Source organism: Eleginops maclovinus, chromosome 10 (genome assembly GCF_036324505.1).
Source record: "Eleginops maclovinus isolate JMC-PN-2008 ecotype Puerto Natales chromosome 10, JC_Emac_rtc_rv5, whole genome shotgun sequence".
Taxonomy (NCBI): Eukaryota; Metazoa; Chordata; class Actinopteri; order Perciformes; family Eleginopidae; genus Eleginops; species Eleginops maclovinus.
The window spans coordinates 18,786,909-18,813,604 of record NC_086358.1 but is presented as its reverse complement, the minus strand read 5'-3'; the positions used below and the strand labels follow the sequence as shown (position 1 = coordinate 18,813,604).

At 38.5% G+C, this 26,696-nt stretch overlaps 1 protein-coding gene across 1 annotated transcript; it reads right to left on the bottom strand.

The window, feature by feature from the left end:
- Window positions 1-17,252: 17,252 nt before the first annotated feature.
- hhex (hematopoietically expressed homeobox) lies at window positions 17,253-25,240 on the bottom strand. The gene is made up of 4 exons (XM_063894193.1): window positions 24,649-25,240; window positions 19,967-20,145; window positions 18,432-18,482; window positions 17,253-18,309 (listed from the first exon to the last, which is right to left on the bottom strand). The coding sequence occupies exons 1-4, from the start codon at window positions 25,025-25,027 to the stop codon at window positions 18,040-18,042; spliced, it is 879 nt and encodes a 292-aa protein (XP_063750263.1). The 5' UTR covers window positions 25,028-25,240; the 3' UTR covers window positions 17,253-18,039.
- Window positions 25,241-26,696: the final 1,456 nt, after the last annotated feature.

Genomic DNA, 26,696 nt, shown 5'->3' with positions numbered 1-26,696 from the left:
CCATCCATCCATCCATCCATCCATCCATCCATCCATCCCTCCATCAACCGATTAATCGATCCATCCAGTCCTCCATCCATTTCTCCATCCATTAATTTCTCCATCCATCCATCCGTACATTGATTGGACATTTGATCATCCAGTATTCCTATGCTATGTGAAATATACAATTTCTCCAGCATGTTCGGAACTAAAGACAAGGGGCCGATGTTGTATCAAAGTCCACAGATGGCAGAAGGTGGGTTTAGAACCAAATCCTCTGCAATTAGCAAAGAAACAAATATGAGGGCCCTAAACTCAACACTCTCACCTATTCCTTTCTACAGGTGTTTCAGTTCCAGGGCCCTGACATTGAACATGACCTGCATAGCTTCAAGAGTCACTTTTTGTCCATTGATATGTTACGATAGAAAAACACATTTTTTAGTTTAAATTAAAAAAGGTAATGTTGTATGAATTTTATTTTCTAAGTTCTTGAATTTGAGGGTCCCAGTATTTGTCATGCTGGTTTACAGTCACACTGTCAATGCTTAATGGGACACTTTAACAGAACAACAATACTAAAATGTCTGTTTGGGAAAATACATTTAAGTGCAGAGTTCCTAAAATACTGGGAACACAACCAATCAGTTTCTTAGGAACGGTCTCTGTTGCCACCATCACTGAGCTAATGGCTAACTATAAAAATGAATCATCGTTATTCAGCGCCGTATTGTTGGTTTGCTGCTAGGTTTTCTCTTTCTCTGTCCAACATCCTCCTTCTCCCCCGCCCCCACAGCATTCCTTCATCTATTAATGTCCTTTCCTGTCTCTGTGGCCATCACTGTTTTCACAGTCCCTCGCCGGAAACCAAACAAATTAACACTGCATTGTTCTGGCCGGTCACATTATAGCTGGAAACATCAGCGCAACAATAGTTTCCTGAAGCCACACATTAATAAGCAAAGGCCAGTGTTTGGTGTTTGTGTGTGTGTGTGTGTGTGTGTGTGTGTGTGTGTGTGTGTGTGTGTGTGTGTGTGTGTGTGTGTGTGTGTGTGTGTGTGTGTGTGTAAGGCCTGGTAAAAGACCTGGAGCTCCACGCTCTTTCTCTTACTTTGAATTCCGTACCCTGTCTTTGGCTCTTTATTCTGCAGCTACATTATCCTGCTCACATGAATATGTAACAACAGCAACTCTTCCTTATGAAGTATGGTCAAAGAACAGAAGAAGAACAAGAATAATCCACTTTATTAATACCCCATGGAAAATTCAGTTATTCACTCTCTTGGTTATGTATGAGTACAACTACACAGAGAATTAAATATGACCCACACATGAAATTTGTGCTTTTCTTATATTGTACTTCTTAAATATATACTGTATGTAAACATATACAGTATTGCACAGTAGGGTCAACAGGTATTAATGTGTTACTAAGCCACCTTTTTAAAAAGAATTCAGTCAATACAATTTGAAAACTTTTTCTAACAAATCTTAGTTGATGAAAAATACGTATTTGCATAACAAGCTTGAAATATACCCTTCATTTTTCCCCTTTTAAGAAATCTGAGGCTTCTGTTTGAAGGAATGAGCAGCCAACACTTTTTAACAAAATAAAATAAACCCTATGGAGAGCTGTTCTTAAAGCATATTCAAGTATCAACCATTATTTGCCTACATTTGAACTTATGAGGCAAAATATCTCACCTCCAGTGAGGGGCCCAGCCCTTCATATATTTTTTCTGTATGTGGCCGTCAGTTATAGTTTGGACACCCCTGACCTATACGTATTAGTTATTAGTTCTGAATATATTTTTAGGGTCTGAACAGTACTTGAACTGGCAACCCTAGCCAAGTCATAAACCGAAAATGAGTTACCTTTTAGCGTTTCTGCTCATCCCGAATAAGATTCCCAAAATAAGGTCTGTGAGAAATACAGGCTATAAGAAGGCATATTATGTTCATTTTCAGTTTCATATCAGTGTTGGAGAGAGTCTCCCTCTGGAGGGAACACAGGGATTTTAGTCTTGCACAAAAACCTGTATAACCCACTACAGGTGCGGGAAAGACCCAAAAAGGTAGAATAGTGCCTCTAACTAGTATAAAGGTGGTGTTAATATGTGGAGATTATCCTGCAGTATTTCTAAATCCAATGAAAAAATCCACACATGCTGTATATTAGTAGAATCCAGAATAAACTGGGTGATTAATTAGACTATACGTGACATTGAGTTGTCATGTGCAGTTTGATGGTCGAGTTTGCTTAAGGTAAAGGGAAAATACACAGAGTGTGCTTTGTCAAGGCTCCCATCTGTCAGTACAGAGAGGAGCTACATTATCTCTCATTGATCTGGGATTATCTCTATATCATTGAACACACACACACACACACACACACACACACACACACACACACACACACACACACACACACACACACACACACACACACATACACTCAGTCCGACACACACACTACCTGCCCAACACATTGCTGTGGACTGAGGCCCTTTTACCATGGGCCCTGCTGTTTACACAGGCAGTACAAATCAATGGTGTGTGATGGGAACAACAGCAGAAGCATGTCATAAAAGGAGCAGCGGCAGGTCGATGGAAGCTTATAACTGGATATTTAGGTGTGTTTGTCTCTATGAGGAGATGATAAGAGCTGCTGTTCAACACTGTAAAACTATACAGGCTGCGTTTGTCCTGTTCCTCACGCATACCTCCACACATACTGTACGTCTGTACACACTCAGCCCCTTCGAGCCCCCTTTTTAGTTTTAGACAACAAAAAAAAACATTGAAAATAGAATTTGTGTGTTTTAGTAATTAATAATTAACTCATTCTGTCTTTTTGTGTCTGTACATTAAAACTTAATCCACAGTTAGCACAAGATAATGACTATTTTTCATATTTAGAAATTCAAAAAATGAATGCAGAAAAATAATTGTCTTAGTACTAGTATGCAACTAGGGAGTGATACAAAGAGATATCCGGATTTCCCTCAGTAATTCATCATTAAATATTATAAGAGTGAGAGTTTTGAACCTGGCTTTTGAATATATTTTCTGTCTAGTTTCCAGAAATGTATGGACATTAGCACATCATGTATTTAGAAACTGTTTAATATTTAATTTAAGATAATTTCTTAAAACTTGTATTATAAATCATTATTTTCTGAATGTTAGTAATTAACAGTGGAAGTCCATTGTTATATATATTATATATTTACTGCAGGGTCTTCCCTTAACATTGGGGAACAATTGTTCTTTGTTTCTCTCTTTTTAAAGTTTCATTACATACCAAGTTGAATATTATGAATTCAAAACACACACATTGCAAATAGTATCCTTGAATTTGATCATGGGTCAGTTGAGTTTCTGATTACTGTCCTCTTCATCTGTGGATTGTTTTACAGACTAAACACAGATCTATATGTTTTGGCTCTATGTTTTAACTACAGTTTTTAAAGTGAATTAATCACTGCTGGTAATAGTGGAGCGTCACCGTGCAACAGGGACTGGGGCCAGGCTCGTTCACTCGTTAGTATCATTGCCGCTGACATTCCAAAGACTGTTACAGTACGTCTTTGTGTGTGCAGAGAGGCACCATGACATTTACGGTTTGATGTGCCTGTGATGATTGTGAAATGAGGTATTTATGGCACCTTTCTTCCGAAAGAGTATTACAATTATGCTGAAGTAAAATAACAACTGATAAGCAAAACTATTTGTGCTTTAATCTAACATTGACCTGATTAAGTCGCAGCCCAACATGACAGGAGCCCACAGTCTGTTAGCATGTGCCTTCCGTAAAGGTAAAGCCAGAAGACAAGGCACTCCCATGTGAGGGGGCTTGACTTCCAGGTAGGTTTTGATTTCTTCAGAGTTGTCTCAATTACTCATTGGTATCGATGTCTGTTCATGCGCAACAGGGAAAAAATGGCAAGATTCCCAATAGGAAGCTGATTCAGGCATAATTTATTTAACCTTCATATATACTCGAGAGATCATTGATGGGTGACCCTCATTTACAATGACATCGAGTTCATTACAAAGAAGCAACACCATTATAAAAGTAAAAATAAGGCTGTACCAATGCTGCATTCATGTCCAATCACAATTCCCTAGTTTGGAACTTGAGCTTACGAACTATCAAGTGATCACAATGAATGCTACAAAAAAGATGTTTCTAGAACTTGCATTACAGTGGAGAGCAATGGAAATCGATAATGAACAGTAAATTCCCTAAAACCCCACTCACTAATCTAGGTCCCTCCAAGTTGACAACAACTACAAATCACAACCTAATACATTGAAAATTACATGGGAGCAAAAAGATGTATTTATAATGTAAAGCTATTTTTAGCATTATAAGCTATGGCAGGTGCTGAGTTATTAGCTTACTGTGTTGTTTGCATTTTGCACAAAAGTCCTGTGTCAAACATTAGGTGTATAATTTTAGATTGAACACTTGCTATATAGTCCTATGAAAAGTAATGTTTAATTCAATCAAGACAAAGCAGTATTGAACATTCTCAAGACATGGAAAACCCCGGAGAGAGTGCTGGTTCATCTCTGGTTCTGGACAGGCTGCCATGCCAACTGATAAACTAGGTTTGATTTTGGCATAAACCCAAATTTCATGAATTTTCTTCATGCATGATTTCTTATTTGAACACCTCTGTTAGTTAGTAGTAAGTAATACATTCATCATTTTTTGGATGCTTGTATTTCCACTTTTATTAATTAATGTGTGACTGGTTCAGGAGTCACTGAAAAGCTACTTGCGTATTAACGAACATATGAAAAGTACCTTTGGCAGTAAGGTTAAATAAAATAATTCCTTTGAATAATGCTTATGTCTCCGTCGGTTGAAGCTATTAATAATAATCCTTGTTTGATATGAGACTATTCAGTGTGTTTTTTTAAAGACACAAGGCTTTTATGATCTTATCACACTGGAACATTCAACAAGATTCTGTTTCCCAGTAGCCCCCCCTACCTCACCTCACCTCAGGAGATATCCTTTTATGTTTCCCCTTAAATGTCACTCGTGCACTTATAGCACCTTACTTCAGTCGGATGTTTGCAACGTTTAGCCATAACTATTTATTATCAGTGTGTGTGCTCCGGGGGCAGCTTGTTTGAGCAGCTAATCGTTCAGATGGACTCTATCTAAATTGGATGGTGAGGCAGAAAATCCTGTACTCTTTTAACTAGCATGTTAATACATTTAAAAAAAAACCTATCTTCCATTTGGATATGGCCTAATTGAAAAGCAAATAGCACACTTGAGTGCACCCATGAATCGGTGAGTGATATCTCCTTAGCTGCCGGAGGAATGAATCCCTCAGCCGGGCCCCTCTCTCCTGTTTTCCAGTGCTTCAAATGGCCTCCCGCACACATTATCTATTGGATTATTGTTTTTGGGATTAATGTCTTGATGTGGATCCTTTTCACACACAGTAAGTGGTTTCTGGGACAGGTCTCACTGTTGACTCAACAGATGGAGCTCTGAACAAAGAAAGGCTGATACACTCAGTGTTCGAGGTGAACATGGAGAGGATTTACGAAATTAGATATTAATTTGAAAAGGGATGTTTAAAAAATGATGATTAGAATGATAATGATAGTGTTTGATGAAATAATGGTATTTTGTTTATTTAGTGTTTGTTTGGGACATTTGACCTCACAATAAGGTGTAGTCTACTGTTTAAAGATAGCTTTCAGTAGTTTTACACCATACCGTTTTCTCTAATAGCATGCAGAGTATTTCTTGCTCACAAAGCGTATACGGTAAATCATTTCAATTACAAGATGACACTTGTCTTTTTACTAATAAAAGTTTTTCATTAAGTGTTTGTTTCATATGCGGCTGTATGTCATTAACACATCATAATATGTGCTAATGTGCATAATTAGAGAACATACATCTGAAACATTTAAATTGAAATAAAGCCAGATTTAAAATTGTTGTTTTATTTTGTTGACATATCAGAAGACAAAGGGTTTTACGGGGGATTGTACTGCCTGGCCAAAAAAAAGGTCACACTAACATTCGTTGGACCGCCTTTGCTTTGGTTACGGCATGCATTCTCTGTGGCATCGTTTCCACAAGCTTCTGCAATGTCACAACATTTATTTCTGTCTTCCATTAATTTTTCCCAAGATCTTGTATTGATGACGGGAGATTTGGACCACTGCGCAAAGTCTTCTCCAGCACATCCCAAAGATTCTCAATGGGGTTCAGATCTGGACTCTGTGGTGGCCAATCCATGTGTGAAAATGATGTCTCATGCTCCCTGAACCACTCTTTCACAATTTGAGCCCGATGGATCCTGGCATTGACATCTTGGAACATGCCCGTGCCATCAGGGAAGAAGAAATCCATTGATGGAATAACCTGGTCATTCAGTATATTCAGGTAGTCAGCTGACCTCATTCTTTGGGCCCATAACGTTGCTGAACCTAGACCAGACCAACTGCAGCAACCCCAGATCATAGCACTGCACCCACAGGCTTGTGACCTTTTTTTTGGCCGGCAGTGTATCTCTTTGTATTACTCCATAAAGCAGAAATGAAAAAGCTTTGATTTTGCAAGACAGTGCAGGTCAATAGCGTAAACAAATGTAATAAAATAGATTAGTGCCTAGTAATTGTTGTTCTTTATGATTCCTTATAACAATGAGTCAGTGATCCCAAATGAAAGATGGTCACTTATTCTAACCAACTTTACATGTTTGCAGCCTGAGTCGTTTCTATATGTCTTGCAAGGTCAAGGTGGGCACTTGACCTGATGCGGCATATTTTGTGAATGGCACTGCTAGCCTTGGAGAGTGTTTAAAGGTGAAAAGTGTTAGCATTGTGCTGCAGGCCTGCTGACATGCACTTTACTGTTTTCAGTTGGTATCACTTCTTTGTTTTCAGGCATGTCGTCGGCAGTATCTCACTTAACGGTCTGTCCACTCAGCTGATGAGTCCGTCTTGTAAATGTGTGTCTTAAAGGAGAACCAACCTTAAACCTTCTGATGATGTCAATACAGTTATCTCAGTTTGGGCATATAGAATAAAGAATTAATGTGAATACTACTCAGTTTAAACCTGGAAACAGGGAATATGAAATACCTAGGTATTCACTGGGAATGCAGCATGTAACTTGCTGAACAATAACCCAGACTCCACATAAAATCTGCCCTTTTGCACAAGGACTTTTACCTGTATCAATCAATGTAAATATGTTTAACAATCCGGATACAAATGTATACATGTTCATTGAATTCCTTAATTCCGTTTTAACAGATACTTACCGGTGCATAATTTTGATGCTCATTTTATTTTATTATCCTGTGTAAAACTATACTGTCCTGTTTTTCATTCTTGTTCTGTTGCTGCTTTAACTACTGAATTTCCCCACAGGGATTAATAAAGGAACATCTTATAATATCTTATCTCATCTTACCTTATCTTACATATGTTAAGTTGCATTATGGGAAATGTATACTCCACCATTTGTGGGACTTGATCCAATCTGAAGACTAAAACTTGTGATATCCCTGCCGTTATAGCGTCACCCGCGTGCATCTCACACACCTATTGAATATGTTATGGGTGTTGTGATTGTCTTTTCACTACAAGAGGCATGGTGGTAATATATTAGCAGCTGTTTTCTGATTGCTTTCCCTTATCTTGAGCTAATGAGTTTATAGTAACATACAGTATCTTTTCCTTTCAACTTCCACACTAAGTCATTTTTGCTGTTCTCTTCAGGAAAACTGCATTGTACCTGAACTAATATCATGATGAAGCAAGTTTAGATACAGCATGAACAGAAGCTTGTTATCCTGAGATAAAGAACATAATGAGTCATTTATCTTAACAACTACATGATTGCTTCCTTAAGATAATGTTGAAATAATTAGCTTTGAAAGAGTAAATATTGGCATCATTTGTTGCTATGAGAGTCAGATAACTTAAAGTCATGTTGAAATAATTAGATAATGAAGCTGTTGTTTAAATGTACTAGCTAATAACGGCAATTACAGTAATCAATGGCATATAATTCAAAAGAATTCTGAGAATATTCTATATGTTTTGAATGACTACAGTTCTCGTGCAAGGTAATTCTCTGTATTTCGATTGAGTGGCATGGATAGGAATAATATTTTCCATACAACTGAACATAATAATATGTGAGACAGGTAGGAGTATTATATAACACAGGAATGTGAGGTAATATGGAAGAAAGGGTTGGTTTAATAACGTTTTTATAAAAAGAAAAGAGGAAATAGTGCTTTTAAATTAATTAGTGCAGTATCTCAGAACATTTAAATCTCAGGGAAGAAATCTGGGCTTTACACATTTATATAACTTTGCAACTGAAAATGAAAACTGTGTTTCATTATTTGTTCAACCCTAAATCTAAAGGTCCAAACAAGCATTTGTTTTAATTATATTGTCCCTGTTAAATCAATATGTAAATTGATAATAATATAAAGTTCAAGCTAAACAGACATTAATGAACAGTCCATTTAAAACACTTCTCATCACAAACAGTTCTCTGGTACAAGGAGCTGCTGTCCTTGGCAGGTTAATGGTGGAGCTCACCCACAAGAACACATTCGTCATCATTACAAGTCTTCAGAAAGCTGTTTGGTCCTGTGTGCCGCTCAGCAGAGCACATGAGCCGCTGTTTGCTCTCTTTCAACACCAATCAGCTCGGCCAATTTAACTCCTAGTTCCTCTGCAACGAGAGAAGACATGACTAAATGATCCCAGTCTGTTAGCTACTGTGTGTGTGTGTGTGTGTGTGTGTGTGTGTGTGTGTGTGTGTGTGTGTGTGTGTGTGTGTGTGTGTGTGTGTGTGTGTGTGTGTGTGTGTGTGTGTGTGTGTGTGTGTGTGTGTGTGTGTTTCCATGTATCATATAGAACATAATGGACTTGAAAACATGTATTGTCATCTAATCTATTGCCTTCACATTATGAAGACCCACATCCCTTTTAAAGACAAAAACAGATCCCAACAAGGATAACTATATCGTTGACCTTGTTTATGGTTACACCTGATGTAGGTTCTCTGTAGAAAAGAAGCCCTCTGTTTGTCTATTATGGTTTGAGGTATTGAATTTTTAAACCCTTAAACTGCCCTCCTATGATACTCCATTGGTTCTTTGCTCACCTTTAGGTAGGGGCAGAGCATTGCAGTAAAAAAAAAAAAGAAGCTGGTTAGGTTTGTTTCTATGGTTATAGATAGCAGGGTTAAGCTGCATTCATATGAGCAGCAATGAAACAGAGTTTTCACAACAGCTGGCTACTAGCTTGAAGGTAGTGCAGGCTAGCAGCTAGCTGTTGTGAAAACAGGGCTGTTTTATCGCTGGTCATAAGATTGTGGCTTAACCCTGCTAACTATAACCTTGCTAGCTATAACCCTAAACTGAAAGTGACAATAGAGCATGGAGTACAACAGCAAGCGCTAAACAATGCTGAACCCTATAGTCACTTCAGACAATGTACAGAGAGAATTTCCCATTGTGTGAAATGCTTAAAAATAAAGCTGCCCAATTATAGTCTAGACGGATTTCAGAAAAAAGGCCTTTTATAAGAAGTAAGGAGCATTTATGGGTACAAGTCGGGAACCGGCCTACCTTACATATTTCAAGGGTGCTGAGTCCAAAAAAACCGGTACCCGGGTGAAATTTTGAGGTTTTGACCTTCTAATTTGCATATTAAAATGGCCGCCAAATTGCCCATCTTGCACAGTTATTGGACCATTTCCTCCTAGTTTTTTTTGTAAGTAGGCAATCAAGATGAGGAAATTAAGTTTCTAGATCGATAGTCAAGGGTCAAACAAGGATATAGTGGAGGCTCAGTGCCTTTTTTATGTATATATATATGCAAAATACCAACTTTTAAGGTGAAATTAAGCATTATTTGTGTCATTTTTTAAGGCCGACATAAATATTAAATAAAAGTTACTCTGAAATTTTCCCTGTTGATATGACATATGATGTACACCATATTATATGATAACAAAGAAAAAAATCCATTGCAAGTTGTCTGAGATTTCATGTTTTTTTTTTGTTTTTTTTTTGCAAATTAAGCATTTGTTCTCTAAATTCTAAGACGGGAAAAACCCAGGTGAATAGGGAAAAATATTCAAAAAGAGACCACCATGAAACGTACCAAGTTGAATATTTAGATCAGTACATAGCATGGTCAGTCCCATCGCTGAGGACCCTTTGCCTGAGGTGAATTAACAGCAAAGAGGATCGTAACAGTTTCACACGCTTTGGTAAGTTTCCTGCTTTTTGATTTTTTTAGACAAAAAATGTCAATATTCCTTAGTTATTGATTGAGCTTGTTAACCCTATTTATCCAAAATGATACTTTTTCAACCATAGTGGGTCAAAATTGTGTATTTCAATGATATTGAGATGGCTAGCAACTGGGAGAAAACTAGCTAACAGTTAGCTAACAGTTTTGGAGGGGAAAAAAAACAGCTAGCTAGTTTTTTTTTCTTCCAGTTGTGCCCTAAAGATGACCACCTCTGTTGATACAAGTTTATTTCTTATAATTCCAACCCAAACATAGCCCTGTGGCAGCATAAATCCCCCTACTTTCTAGCTAGCTAGCTAGCTAACAAGCTATCATAGGGCAATGGATGCTGGGGAGTGACTGCTGTGACAGGGCTAGATTTGGGGGGAGGAATTATCAAAAATACATGTGTCAACAGAGGTGGTATATCCTCAAAGGGCCATACCAGTTATGAAACATTCATGTAACATTAGGGGTGGGAGAAAAAATCGATTCACATATACATCACGATCAGTCTCCTCAGGCTCATTGCAAAATCTCGCCACGAAAGACGTTGCCACAGAGGCTATCCAAAGCTCATTACTTTCTGCCAAAGACCTAGGACAAGAAAAAGTGAATTCATTCATTGAGAAAAGGATGATTGTTCCTGAGGACAAAGATAAACCAGAGGTCCCAATCCATGCAACCCTACATAAGAGCAAAGCTAAAACATTTGCATCTCTGTATGAAGTGGCCAAAAATCCTAAAATCAAAGACAACAGAACTGTCATAAAGGCTGACCGAAACATTCTCAAACGCCTTGTTACGGCCTATGAGGCAGGTCGTCCAGTTGACTTACCAGCTGTCCTAAAACACGAGCTTCTGCCAGTTCCCATATCCCTTGCTGAAATGAATGGGACACTTCGCACTGGAAACAAGTCTGTATTAGTAAATAAGTTAACTGAAGACATAGTCTGTCCTGAGGCTATTGAACTTCCCGACATGTCATCTTGTCTCATCATAGATGGACAGGCACTTGTGGTTGCCCTTGGAAAGCCAGACAAAGCAGTAACATTTGGGGATCTGGCCGACACATTTGTCAGAGCAGTGTTGAAAGCAGGATGTTACTATAAAAGGATAGACGTTGTGTTTGACAGATACAGAGAAGAGACCATCAAGGGTGCTACCAGGACACGACGCACAAAAGCAGCTCAACCAATCAGACGACTTGTTGAGGGTCGTGATGTGCCTCTTCCAAAAAACTGGACCAATTTCCTGTCCCTCCCTGACAACAAAGCTGATCTTGCCAATCTACTCTCTGAAGAACTATGTGCTCAGGCACCGGATGATAAAGAGATAGTAGTTGCTGGTGGGTTCAGAGACGAAGAGACGGAGGTTAGGTCATCAAAAGCAACAACCAACCTGACTCATCTGAGAGCCACACACGAAGAGGCAGATACCCGATTGGTATTACATGCAGTGCACTGCCAGTCAGACACAGTAGTCGTGTCATCTAGAGACACTGATGTACTTGTGATTCTCGTTTCCCATTTCCCACACGTAGCATGTAAAAAACTCTGGCTGTTGTCTGGTACCACAAGGAAGCCACAATATATACCAATTGATGCTGTTTTTAACAAACTGCCAAAGGATTCAGCACCAAGCCTTGTAGCATTTCATGCACTAACTGGTTGTGATACCACATCATACATTGCAAGTCACACCAAAAGTACATCATGGAAAGTCTGGAAAATGCACCATCAATTGCTCAGCAACCTCGGAATTGGTGATCTCACGGAGGAGACTCAAAGATCTTCAGAGGCTTTTGTCTGCAGAATATATGATGTGCATAAAACAGACTCTGTTGATGCAGCAAGGCATATACTTTTCTCCAGGACAGGTAAACCAGAAGCAATGCCGCCTACAAGCGATGCGCTCCACTTCCATCTGCTGAGAGTACACTACCAGGCAATGGTTTGGAGAAATGCTCACTATGCCACACCTGAGCTTCCTTCACCCTTGGACATGGGATGGAAAGATGGTGATTCAGGACTACAGCCCATTCTTATGTCACAGAACCCAATACCTGAAAGTTGCCTGGAAATGATCAGGTGTGCCTGTAAAAAACAATGCACAACACGCCAGTGCAAATGCCGAAAATCGGGGCTGTTATGCACTGCAATGTGTACATGTCAGAGTGATGACCAATGTCCTTGTTTAAATGTGGAGTTGTAGTCCTCAAGCATACCAAGGCAATGGGTAACCAAAGAACTTGGAAAAGGACTGCAGAAAGAAATACTAATCAAAATGAAATTCCAAAGACAAATGGCACACAAGCAAACTAGAAAGGTATAAAAACAATTTACCAAAACAAGTGACCTATGGAACTTACAGAAGACAGATGAAAGCAAAGCAATTCAGCTAGAAACATGAAAGAAAATATACAGAAACAAGATGTGATCTGTAGAACTGTTCAAGGGAAGTTTCATGTTTTTTTTTTCCCTATTCACTTGGGTTTTTCGATGTTTGAATTAAGAGCATTATGCTTTGTTTGCATAAAAAAATGAATTCTCAGACAACTTGCAATGGTGTTTTTCTTAGTTATTATGTAATATGGAATACATCACATATCATATATACACTGGGAACATTTAAGAGTGATATTGACTGAATATTTATGTCGGCCTTAAAAAATGACACAAATAATGCTTAATTTCACCTTAAAAGTTGGTATTTTGCATATATATATACATAAAAAAGGCACTGAGCCTCCACTATATCCTTGCTCTGACCCCAGACTATAGATCTAGACACTTAATTCATCATCTTTGATTGCCTACTTACAAAAAAACTTGGGGAAAATGGTCCAACGACTGAGCAAGATAGGGAGTTTGGCGGCCATTTTGATATGCAAATTAGAAGGTCAAAAACTCAAAATTTCGCTCGGGTACCGGTTTTTTTGGATTCAGCACCCTTGAAATATGTAAAGTAGGCCGGTTCCCAACTTGTACCCATAAATGCTCCTTACATTCACTTTTTGGGTACATCCCGTCTAGTCTATTATTCTTAGTAGTATCATTTTATTGAAAGTCTTCAGGACAGCACTGTATTATGATAGAGCCTTTATCTGTTTTAACACATCTTTTTATATTATTAATGGTCATAAATATTAACTGTTGTCATGTTTCAACTGACCAAGTACCAAGCAAGTGTGAGGACCAGTATTTGAGAGTAACAGTCTGCCTCCTGGCACCGCCTTGGTGGTCTTAAACAGTGCACCAAACCAGCACACCGCCCCTAGAGTAACCCCTTCGAGGATGGGTAAAATTAAGAGATTACATTTCAGTGTGTACAGGTGCAGGTTTAAGTGAGTGTATTGACGAGTAATTCCTTCAATTCCTGTGACAGATATTTGACTTCGAACACACATTGTAGTTCACATCATTGTACATATTTAAATTCATAATAAAAAAATTACTGCACGCAGATTTTATACTCTTTTCATTCTAATGAAATAAAAGTAAACACTTTGTTAAATCTGTGTTAATAATCAGATGAACTCTTTTTATCGTTTATTTTTTGTCTTTTTCTATCTTTAATACTTAATGTAAATTAATAAACGCCTCATGTTGGAATAAATGAATATAATAATATTTTCTCACCTTGTCTAAGCAGAGCTGTATTAGTAAAATTTGCCATCCTGATAGTTGTGTTTCTCAATGCGTCCCCCCCCCCCCTCCCCCCCCCCCCCCCACTGGGGCTGCTGGCGACACTAGTATCGATGTAAGTCGTGTTTCGTGTTTTCTCTCATTAATTTATCAGCTCAGAGAAGGAGGGGGGCCTTAGCGGGGGGGAGATAATGGCTTCCATTTGGCCAAGGTCAACAGTCAACACATTCCTCAGTCGTTCAAATACAAGCACACACACGCACGCACGCACGCACACACACACACACACACACACACACACACACACACACACACACACACACACACACACACACACACACACACACACACACACTGACACTGACACTGCTAATAGACTGTTAGTGAGCTGGTATTACTGTCCTGTCTGTCTCTGAAGTTTCATATTATTAAAGAGGTGATACATAGGTGCTGATCCCTGTTGGGATTATGAGCTGAACATCAGAATGGTTCATTTATGATATCAGCTGTAGAGAAATAAAATACTCTGCCAGTAGATGGAACCTGAAATGGAAAATCTGTTTTGGAGATCAAATTGTGTCTACCTGTTTTTCAGGGCACTATTTTTACTGTTACGGTTCAAAACTTTAACTTTTTTGACTGGTTTGAAGAGATTACGTGTTCCACAGAAACCAATGGCTTGGTCTTTGCACAAGATTTATTGACTAAAAATAAAAATGAAGACACTCAATCAAAGTTTTCTTAAACAGTAACAGGGTCATGAATGTTACAGCATGATAATAATAAATATTGACTTCTGAAAGGGACTCATTTTTTTCACAAAACATATGAAATCTGGTATTAATATAATATAATGTATATATAAAATATTTAAAGTGGAAGCAATTGTGTGCCCTAAATGTGCACTTACATTTTACTTTGGGGGGGATCAACCAAATCAAAATTCCAGTCCAGGATGTGTTACGTTCAGGGATTCAGTATTTTGAAAAAAATAATTTGAGGAAAGGGAAAAGGAATAACTTCCTGTCTTGTGCTCCAAGTCAGCATTGAGTATTGAAACAATAGAAACCAAAAACAAATGCATGAATCAAATGTTTTGCGAGTAACAGCGTTAGATTTATAACTATTACAAAAATTGATGAAATCAGGTTACCTTCAACGTTTCTTTTTGTCACACACATCTGGAATGATCTTTAAATGGTCAGGAATCTGATGTGTCTTGTTTCATATACAGGGATCTTTGACATTAGACCTAAAAAGCCTAGAACTACACCAATCAAAACAGGCCAGTAAGGATGAGGGCCCATGGGGAAGGTTTCAGTGAGTTTGTTTGTGTATGAAGTGAGCAGATCAGCAGGCACTTTGGAATCAGTCGGTTATCTGCAGAACATTTCACCCACAACTGTGTGGGCTATTTCTCCAAATGTTGACTTTCCCCTGCACAATTTGTGAAGCATTACACAATACAGAGGCTGAGATCAATGTGCATACTGTTGGTTTTGGAACAGTCTTGAATATGTACGGTCATTAACCTCGGCATTGTAACACAAACAAGGTTATAAGAGCAATGAGATTTAATCCTTCACACACTATTATTTTCTGTCAAATGTCCAAATAAGCCTCCACATCTCTTTCAGTTGAAAAACAACTGATCGTCTCTGGTATTAAAAGAACTGTGAACATATTGTATGCCAATCAATCAGCGCCCTGTATCTCCTGCTGTTCTGAGGGTTCATCAATCATTAACCTAATCTACTTACTGAAAAACTCCCACAGTGTTTGCATGAGAACTCAATGATAAGCTATTTGAAGTTGAATGTGGTGATGGGACGACCATTGACATGAACTAAACTGTTTGCTAATCTGTGGCTGCCTTTGATTCCTCTGAAATCAGGAAGCAGCCAAACTGCAGAATGAAGAGCAGTGATTGGGTTTGCATTATGTAGACTGCTATGTTTCAAGCAATGATCCTCCAAACAACAACTTGTACATACTGAAATATCTTTAGAATCAATTCAAATATCCATGCCATAAAGGCAACTTGCTGACAATATCTTTCAAACAAACTAATAATATTTGAGGTAACATGCACACTAGAAACCCCAAAAAAGTTACAAGAGCTCGAGGAATTTAAGCCAATTGATTGACTTTATTTTTTGGGGTTGATAAAAAAATGCAAAGGTATTCAGGGATTAAATATTTTGATTACATACAGCATGCATCAATAAACAACAGAAATAAGTTCAGTTAGATTGTATCTTTTAATTACAGCTTACTTTATCCACGAAATAGACCTAGTTAACCAAAATTGATCTGTTAAATCAACTCAAAACTAAAAACCTTTCTGAGGAACTCAAAATATTGAAGTTATCTAGAACTTTTTTGAAAATGTAGTTCAATTCAATTTAATCTTTGAAATTATTTTGAACATACAGGTTTGCAGTGATGCGGATCGTGATTTGTGCATAATTCACAAAGATTTAAATAAAAGCACATTGCGTATCTGTCACAGAACAGATATGCAATCCTCAGCTGAGGTGTGTGTTTTTCACAAGGCCTTAACAGATGGCAGGTTATGTTTATAAGAAGCTCATTATCAAATAAAAACCAGGGCCTCACTTTAAAAATTGAAAAAAATGATTAGATATTAATTGACTACAGAGCATTGTTACATAACAATAAAACAATTCAAACAGATATGTAAATGTGATTATGAGGCCTCATAAGTCCTCCTAAAGAGCACAGGGTTGTTTTATATATGAAGTTAGGTGGGGGGTTGAAGATGAGCTGCCTCCAAAACTCCAACAATCCGCTGTTATAGATTATTTAACGTGTAAGCAATTTCCATATAACTGGCACTGATAACTTATCACTTTAAAAATGCATGTTAAACTCTGATGCAGTGCAATATATTTAATATTTTATTTGAAGTCATGCTAACACATATTAAAGGTTCACAAAAGCAGCCTGATTTAACTTTGTGTTGATAAAGGCCTGTATACATTTTTTTGTTTGTTTTTACAATGTGTCCTTAGAGTTCATTTGACTATTTAATTGTTATAACAATTTATTGAATTTGTTTCACAATATTGAAGGCTACTGACTGCAATTATTGACAACTCTGAGTAGGATAATTTTTAGATGTGTATCCGCAGTCAGAAAGGACCATTTGTTCATATTTATTCAGGTGAATTGTTTGCTTTATTTTTGTCTGTATTATATATGGTCTATAATTAAAACATTAGTATTGTGCAGGTTATTGATTTTATTTGATTTCCATTGCAACAAACACCAAATAACACATTAATATTACATCAAAAATAGTTTATTAAATGTCACCAAACAAAACATAAAGTGTGCTACATTGATTATTTAATTGAATATCACATTTTAAGGCAACAGCCCATAGACTTATGAGTGTTCATCATCCAGACGACATACTGAACAGAAGACAACAATGTTAATTTACAGTTATCCACAACACAGAAACAACACAAATACCGCAGAGTGCTAATATATACAGAAAGATAGTTCTTCAAGAGACGACAGTCATGAGTGAAAGGCACTTGTGGGGTTTGATTTTCACCTAAATATTACATCAGGCAAGTCAACCTGTCTTAATATGCATTTAAACGACCATGGGCAGTACAGGTGGCCAGCAGAGGCCAGAGACCCTGTAACACTGAGCTTGGACCCCCCTGTGCCCCCCCCCCCCTCCAAAGGAATATTTTATAATAATACAATTAGCATGCAGAAAAGACTGCTGTAACTTGGGTCCACATTAACATGTATGTGACTTTCCAATAATACATTTAAACACAAATTGTACTGTATGGTCTAAGACAACACCAATTATGGGGTTTTATGTTTGTTTTGTGGACTATGACTTGAATTGAACAAACAATATGAAATCTCGAACACTGTCTATTTCAATTTTGTCCTGCATTAAATGGGCCCCTCTCATAAAATAACTGCAAGGTCCCCCCAGTAAAGGGTCTGAATGCGAAGGGACAGGCCGAAGATGAGTTCATGATCTTCATCACGCAGCTCCTGAGCGGATCCAGAGTCAGTGTGGAACTGTGGGTCACAGCTATGGTCAATGGTTCAGTGTGAACCCGTCGTCCTCTATGTCCAGCTCCTGGTCTGTATCATCTGACACTTCAGAGTCCAGCTCTGAGTTCTGCTGCTGGTTCTGCCGCTGCGGAGACACGGAGTGGCCGCAGCGGGCCGCCTGCAGCTCTGAGGCCGGGGATGTGTGTCTCGTCTCCGGGCTCTGGATCCCGCAGGAATCGGATGTCTCGTCTCCTTTACTCCTCCCCGCGGAACCGTCGTCCTCCACCTCCCTCTTCACTCCCTGAGGATTTTCCTGATGCAATAAGAAAAATATGGTTAGTGAATAAAAGGACAGAGTCGTCGCCACATTAATAAGCTCGCTAATAAAAAGTCCAATTAACCCTTTCTAAGATGACATTCGTCCAAACCTCTCACCTGTTTTAGTCTCCGCCACTTCGCTCTCCGGTTCTGGAACCAGGTTTTAACCTGAATGACAAAATGAAAACCCAATTATGCCCCAGGTTATATTTAGGCTGATTACATTAGATTACAACAAATACCGCTATTACTGCGCCATTATTTTTGGGCTTCCTCAGTGTCCAAAGAATCTCGTTGATCAAATTGTAAATTGGTTTACCTGGTGGATTTTTAAACCAACAGTATTTAACTAGATTTCGAACTAATAATTTAATTAGACTATTCTTTTGTGATATTATACTTTAATATTAAGAATGAATATGAATTAATATGATTGTATTCAGTGGCGGTTGGTCAATGTGGGGCGCTGGGGCGCCGCCCCCTTTCATAATATCTCGAGAAGAACGTCTACTTAAACATGATAGACATAAATTATTATATATAAAATATTATGAAATAAACGTGTTTCCTTGAACTATGCACCTGCACGGTAGTCTGCATTCCGTAAAAAAAATGGTTGCGCACTTTGGCTTGTTCTGTGTGATTACATTATTTCCTGGTTGAGGGACGCCGGCCAAATGAGAGTGAATAGAAGTCGTTAAACTGTTGGTAAGCTGGTGACCAAAAGCTTCGTGCTTCTCCACCGGACGCAGCTCTTTGCACCCTGAACCCTTCCACTTTTATTGGCAGCCAATTAGTAGTGTTTTCATGATCTTGGACCTCATGTGTTTGGACCATGACCCTGTCTTATATGTTTACACCCGCCATTAGTTTTCTGGATCATACCGTAAATGGCAAATTTAAGTGTGACCGCAGAAAATTCCGTTTTTTCTTTACAAAAACGCCCTTTCTCAAGGCGTCCACTGGAAGAAAAACAGAGAATAAAGGAGCTTGGACACCACCGACCCGATTTAAAATTCATCAGTAGGCAAGTGATCGAGGACGAGCTTACAACCGGGGCTTTTCAACCTCTTGATACGATAAAAGGAGCTGTAAGCTGGATGTGCTGTTAGCAATGCCTTCTATTGCTTTCCTGCTTGCTGTTTCAAAGTGTCGGCACCGATGCGTTGTGGACAACGACGGGGGTACAAGATTTAAGGTTGATTTTACGGTTGAATGCACTGGCCAAGCTGTCAAGGGAAAAGAATCTGGTGACAGAGATGACTGACTTTAATCAGAAAGTCATTGAGAAATTTGCAGGCCAGAAGGAAAGGAGGGCAACATTTATATTGTCCATGAATCACAATCAATTTCCTTAACATCACGGTGGTGTTTTAGGTTGTCTTTTTTTGAGCTCCCCCTAACCTTTTTATCACCACCCGCCACTGATTACACTAGAACTACACTGATCAACACCAAATCATTGTACATTTTATATGTTTGTATTGTACATTTCCTCCGAAGATTTTAAGAGAGAAAGGGTCATTTAATAAATGATATAATTATGTCCGATCAAATGTATTGACAAATATTTAAAACACAACCTCAGATAATAAGCTAACAGAAAATATATTCAATTTTCCAATCAGTATTTATTCCACTGTTTTTTTCACCTGTCTCTCGCTGAGCTGCAGCATCTTGGCCAGCCGCTTCCTCTCCGGGGGGGACAGGTACTTCTGCGTCTCGAACTTCTTCTCCAGCTCGATTGTCTGCTCGTTAGAGAACCGGACCTGCCCCCCCTTTCTCTTGTGCAGGGGCCGCTGGATGAAGGGGGTCCACATCAGAGGCTTGCCTTTGGAGGAAGAAGAGCCACGGTTAACCTGACCATACGACCATATCACCGGTGTTTCTGATCGGTCACTGAGGAATGCCAGCACCATTAATACATAATGGCACAAGCACATATTCAGGCTATAAATACTGGTTTATAAATGAAATATACGAAAACGATAACAATTTCCACATTGCTATATCACTTAATAAAAAAAAGAGAAAAACGATACAATATGCATATAATATGAAATGAAAACAAATATGAGATTGAAGAATTGAAGAGATGCTGTGATATTATTATTCATGTGTCCATTTAGCCTATTACCTTGTCTAATATAACTGATGCCAACTGAGAGAGAAGACGGGATTTTGTATTTGAAAAACGGGAAACTGCACACTTGTTTAATAATATGAAGTGTTTACATATTTTGTTTTCATAGTAAATCGGTCTATTACAGTTCTGTGTATTTTATGTATCCTTTTTTATATTTACAGTTTATTTTATTTAGTGTTTTTTTTTCTTTTTCTGTAAAGCGCTTTAAACGTCTTGTTGTTGAACTATTCTTGATAAATACAGTTTCCTTACATTGCCTTGCTTAGAGTAAAACATATTTTATTGCCTTAAACTGAAATATTTTAGGGTCTGCATTTTCTTTAATCCCAATATATGATTAATTATATTATTATTTATGTATACTGTTTTTATATTTACAGCTTATTTCATGCTACTGTTACGAAGCATTTCCCAATTTGGGATTGATAAAGTATATCTAATCTTATGTTAAATAATTACTCCACAATGTGTTTAAGCTGCATGGGTCTATGATCAGTGCTTCGTGTTGTTCTCCTGACTGGGCGGACTGATTGGAGAGTGTGTTTGTCTCTTGGGTTTCCTCGCAGTGAATGTTCTGGAACAACAGCAGAGTGTGCAGAGCCCTCTTTAGGGAAGCTCGTGACAGAGTGAGCACTATGGGCAAATATCCGCTGCATGTGCTTCCTGCTCTGCAGGGTGATTATAGCCGATGGCTTCAGGTCTGCTCTCACTGACACAGTAAATCTGCTGCTGCGGTTCAAACTGCTGTCAGCCCTTCTATTGCAGCTCTTTCAGAGGAAGTTACCTTATCCAGGGTTAAGATAAGGTTAAAATATATTCTCAATACACTGCTATGAAAGGGTGGATTAACTTGAATAAAGCCGAGACTAAGAACTATTCATTAATTTGCTAAAATATGTGGGTGATGTTTTTACTTTGGAAATAAATTCCAATGTTGTTCACGTTTTTTAATGTTTCTGTCTGCTGGAAATATGCTCTAAATGTTGTGCAATGTTGCAAATTAAACGTGTATGCTATGGTAGGCTACAGTAAAGCTATTAAACATTTAACATTACATGTCCGTTTAATATATTTAGATTTGGTTTATTAATACTGTTCTGATTGAATAAAGTCCTCCTCGATGTTAAGCCCTCGGCGGTTTTCTTTTTACAAACGTTGTAGAAACTAATTGAATTGAATTTTTGTATCGACAATTCATACACATAGTACATTGAATAAATAATACATAGAGGCTCACCAGGAGGCATCGTCTTACTTATCAATTATTTTTGGCTGAAAAAACGATTAGGGTTTCCGACGATACGAAAGGTATTTAAAGATACGAAAATGTAATGTATATTGCAAAGCCAGGTGGACAGTATCTAGGTATACTCATCAAGTACTGTAATTCAGTAAACATGTGAGATACTTCGCTGGAGTATTTTTATTTAATGAATATCCATTCTGCAAACAGCGTCCCCCCCCCCCCCTTTGCTTTGTTTTCTCCACGCCGCCAACCATAAAGAAAGTCGCCACATCCTCGCGGCCCGGCAGAGGAAGTGCAACAATATGTGAAAAACGGATCCCGGGCTATCAGAGGCCGAGTGTTTCCTGAATATGTCTGTATTGAGGATGTCGATAAAATAATCAGCAGCGTGCAGCGGGCTCCCGAGGAAGCGGCTGGCCGGGCCGAGCCAGGAAACATCCAACAGCTCCTGGAGCAGATTTACTCACACACCGGCCAGGGCTTCCGGTAGGAACGGAAGAGCCCAACACAAAGGCAGACGCTCCGCCTGTCACACACTGTCTGCAGAGGTTGGAAGTAACCAAGTACATTTACTCAAGTACTGTTCTTAAGTACAAGTTTGTATCTCCATTTTCTGCTACTTTGTACTCCTACCCCACTACATTTCAGAGGTAACAAGTGTACTTTTACTCCACTACATATATTTCATACCTATATTTTGCAGATTTGGATTAATGATGTGAAATATAAACAAAGCCATTCAAACTAGCTGCACCTTTACCAGCTCTGAGAACACTTTAATGATCAATCATTATAAAACATATCAGAGATATTATTCTGAAATGGACCAATCAAACAATGACTACTTTTACTGTCGCTACTTTAAGTACATTTAGATGAGAGTACTTTCTACTTTTACTGGAGGAACATTTAGAATGCAGGACTTTTACTGTAACAGAGTATTCCTACACTCTGGTACTTCTACTCAAGTACAAGATCTGAGTACTTCTACTTTTACTCATGTACAAGATCTGAGTACTTCTACTTTTACTCAAGTACAAGATCTGAGTACTTCTACTTTTACTCAAGTACAAGATCTGAATACAGTTATTCATCCCAGGGAGGGGACATTTATAAAAGTGTTTTAAATGTATACTGACTATTCTCCTCTGTATGTCTGACAGGACCATCACCCTGAGGTTAAATAAATCTGTCTAATGGGCACAAATCCGAATTTGTGACTATTTTATCACTGTTGGAAGAAGTACCCAGATACTTTACAGAATAAAAAAAGTAAAAGTCCTGATCTCAAAATGTTGCTTTAGTAAAGGTACAAAAGTCTTAAAAGTAGAAGTACTTATCCTGCACCATGGCCCATTTCAGAATAATACATATTACATATTATCAGTACTTTTTATAAGAGCCTTTTAGTAGTTGCTCAATAAGGACCAAGTTAGATACATAAAATACTGTGTAGATTACTGGATTATAACATATCAATCAGCCTGTTAGAATGTCAGAAGTATTTTATAAAGTAAAAATATGTCAAAATATTACCTAAGTACAGTACTTAAGTAAATGTACTTTGTTACTTCCCACCTATGTATTTAATGTATAATTCCAATTAATAAACCATACCTCAAGCCTGAATCCTGCCCTGATTCCACCACCGCTTGATTTTCCAGTAAATGAATAATTAATATCTTAAACTGCGCTGTTACTTTTATTCTCGTATGTTATACCTATCTATTTTAACTTGTTTTAATTTGTATTATCTTGGCTTTTAATATATAATTGTTTTTAAATGTACTCATAACAAATATGTTTCTGTTGTAGTATTTATTAATTCTCAGGTTTTTCATTGTAAAACACTTTTAATTTCTTGTTGTTGAAATGAGCTTTGTAAATAAAATCTCCTTGCTTTGCCTACAGGAAAATATATTTAAGCGTATAAAACCTAAATATATTAGGGTCTGCATTTTCTTAAACCTGATATATGATTTATTTAAATTTCTCATAAATCGTTTTTCTTGGAAAAAAAAACATGTTTTTTTAATTAGGCTATAAATAAAAATGTGCAGTTAGATTATTTGTCCAACTTTTTAGGGGACATTTGGGGCTCACAAGTACATGAAAACACACGCGCGCGCGCGCGCGCTCTCTCTCTCACACACACACACACACACACACACACACACACACACACACACACACACACACACACACACACACACACAAAGCTGTAAAATAACAAGTGATTTAGAGCCCATGTTTTAGTCACCGGCTGATTCGCTTCTCTGATGTTTCAGAACAATGGCAGTCAGGAAAAAGAGTCAAGGTTGCCATGCACCCCCCTCCCTCCCTATCACCAGCAGCAGCAGACGGAATGGATAAGCCTGCTGCTATTGTGGCCCCAAATATGTCTGTCACAATAACAAAGTGACTCATATGTGCGTGGTCAGGCAGAAAGGCCTCATGCAGAACTGCTCTGGTGGTTCTTAGAAGAGCTGAAGTTTTTTACCCTGCAATGTGTTTATGTGGGCTGTATGGAAGCGTCTTACAGTCGATGTGCATGCATGATCAAGCGTGGTATATATGCAAAATGGTTTCGTTAACTCTGAAACGAGGCTTGCAAGACAGGAACGTTTTAAAGCAAAGGGTGAAACTAGTGCTGCCTCATCCAATCAAGTTTGTTTTATTTTCAACTTAATGTATGACAATAGTAAAATATAAAAATGCAAGAGTGACGAATGAAAAATCAGGATTTGTATAGTCGGTGATTTTTCACACTAGGAAACAAACACATGATTGATTGCGGGTGGTGCTTTAAATGGCATTCAATTTATAGATGAACACGCTCATGTCATACACCTGATACAGTGTAGCTTTTGAAGTATACAAGAAAGAAGATGAGTGCCAAAATAAAATCTATTACTTTTACGCACGCTTTAAGCACAACTCACCTAGAGGGTCATGCCTCAGCAGCGCATGTGCGTACTCCCCCATGGAGCGGTGGTGCTGCTGGTGGTGGAACGGGTAGATGGAGCCGGCGAAAGCCCCGGCGGAGGCGTAGGTGAAAGCAGCGGCGGCGTGGTGAGACAGCGCCGGGTGGATCGGTGTAGGTTCATAAATCGGCGTCCTGTACGGCGAGATGAGACTTGTGAAGGAGGAGTTGGGTGACGGGAGTGTCGGTGTGGGTATGATCGGAGTGGAGCAGGAGGATGAGGAGGAAGAGGGCGAAGGGGTGGTGGTTGTGGCAGTCCTCCCCAGAATGTCCTCGATGTAGAAGGGTGTCGGGTGGGCCGGCTGGATGGGAGTCGGTGCGTAAAGCGGGACGCTCATGGTACTGCAAGATAGAACCGAGTTAAAGGAAAGCTGCGTCCCCCTTTTCTCTCCCTGAAGCCTTCCTCTTTCTCAGAACAACTTCTTTATATTCTACCAAACATCTACTCTGACTTTCAGCACAGACTTCCCACTGACAGTCCGTTTCAGAGAGTGTTTCAGTCAGGAGGAGACCGTTAGAGTGTTTTGGTGTCTAGCTGGTGCTTGGTCCAACTGTTGGGCTCGTTATCTGGCTGCAGGCGGAGAAGGGAGGAGATAAGAGGACTGCCAACTTCCTGCAGGTTGCCAGCGGCCGTTTCTGATTGGCTCACTTGCGCCTCCAATGGAGCTTTACAGTGATCAGATGACCCGAGAGAAGAGATAGCTGTACTTCAAGAGAATCAGTTCACTACAGCCTATCATGTGTTAACCAGACGTACTGAGTAATATAATGCTTTAACGACAACTTAACCTATTAGCTTGTGTTTTTAAAAGCCAAAAGTCATTATTCTCTAAACTAAAGCCATCTATTATTTAAATCTCATCACATTACTAGAAAGCACATCTAAAATCGTTCGTGGTTATGTCGACCAATCATACACTTTGGAAAGCAGAAATGGTGTATCTTCAATGGAAAACCAGCCCAATTTAAAACACGTTTTTGTTAAAGTGATAGGAAATTAAAAAAAGACAACTACGAAATTCTACTTATGTAAAAGCTCGAAAAATATCACAAAACAATTCTGTATTTAAAATCTTACTAAAGTAGCACAGAAGCAGCCGGTTATAAGCACTTGAAGTTTCTGTCAGCGTTTTTTTATATATATATATACACACTGATTATGAATGAGTTGTTTTTAATAGTTCCTTGAGGAGATTATTGATGACACTGTTTTTCTTCCTGCTTCCCATTTATTGTTAAGTTATGTGGTTGGTTTGAATCTTTTTGTTCAAGCTGGAGATGAGGAGAGGCTGTCAAAATCTCTTCCAACTGTTCTGCAACACCACAAACGCACGCACACACACACATACACACACACACACACACACACACACACACACACACACACACACACACACACACACACACACACACACGCTTATTTTTAACTATCCAAGAAAACCACTTTTGACTGAACCATTTGATTTCTAACCAAAAACTTAATTTGGAGGGTCTTTTTGGGGATGCTTCCTATACATGCTGCATTCACTGATTTGATGTGTACACACATGCCATAATATAGATTTCACACTTTATGCATTTCTTTAATGGAACTTCTTAACTCGTATTGTTTTAAACCAAACTAAATAAATACATAAAACAAGGGTAATCTTTGGATAACATTATGATTGGTGTTCACTTCAGCTATCTATTTCTGACCAATCATGCTCCTCCTACCTTTACATAAGTTAAAGTGAGTCTTTCATCACACTAAACTAAATGAATGGACTTAATCAAACACTGAATAAAATACTAAATGCTGTATTTATTTATTTTTTGGCCTGTAGCTAATCCAATCTCGTCTAATAATACAGGATCCAGTAAAAATATCAAGACTGAACCCTGGAGTAAACTCCCCCAGGACCCTCCCTAACTCTCACATAGCTCCAGCTGCCTCCTGCTGTCAGTGGTATATGGCCCTGGTTTTACGCACCCCTCACGTGCGTTAAATGGTTCTTTGACTAATCA

Bases quoted from the DNA above. Each gene is read 5' to 3' on its own strand.
- hhex (XM_063894193.1), bottom strand. From the start codon at position 25,027: ATGAGCGTCCCGCTTTACGCACCGACTCCCATCCAGCCGGCCCACCCG. The intron at 18,483-19,966 runs GTGAAAAAAACA...TTTGTCATTCAG, and splicing joins TGCAGCTCAGCGAGAGACAG to GTTAAAACCTGGTTCCAGAA. The intron at 18,310-18,431 runs GTGAGAGGTTTG...TTATTGCATCAG, and splicing joins AGTGGCGGAGACTAAAACAG to GAAAATCCTCAGGGAGTGAA.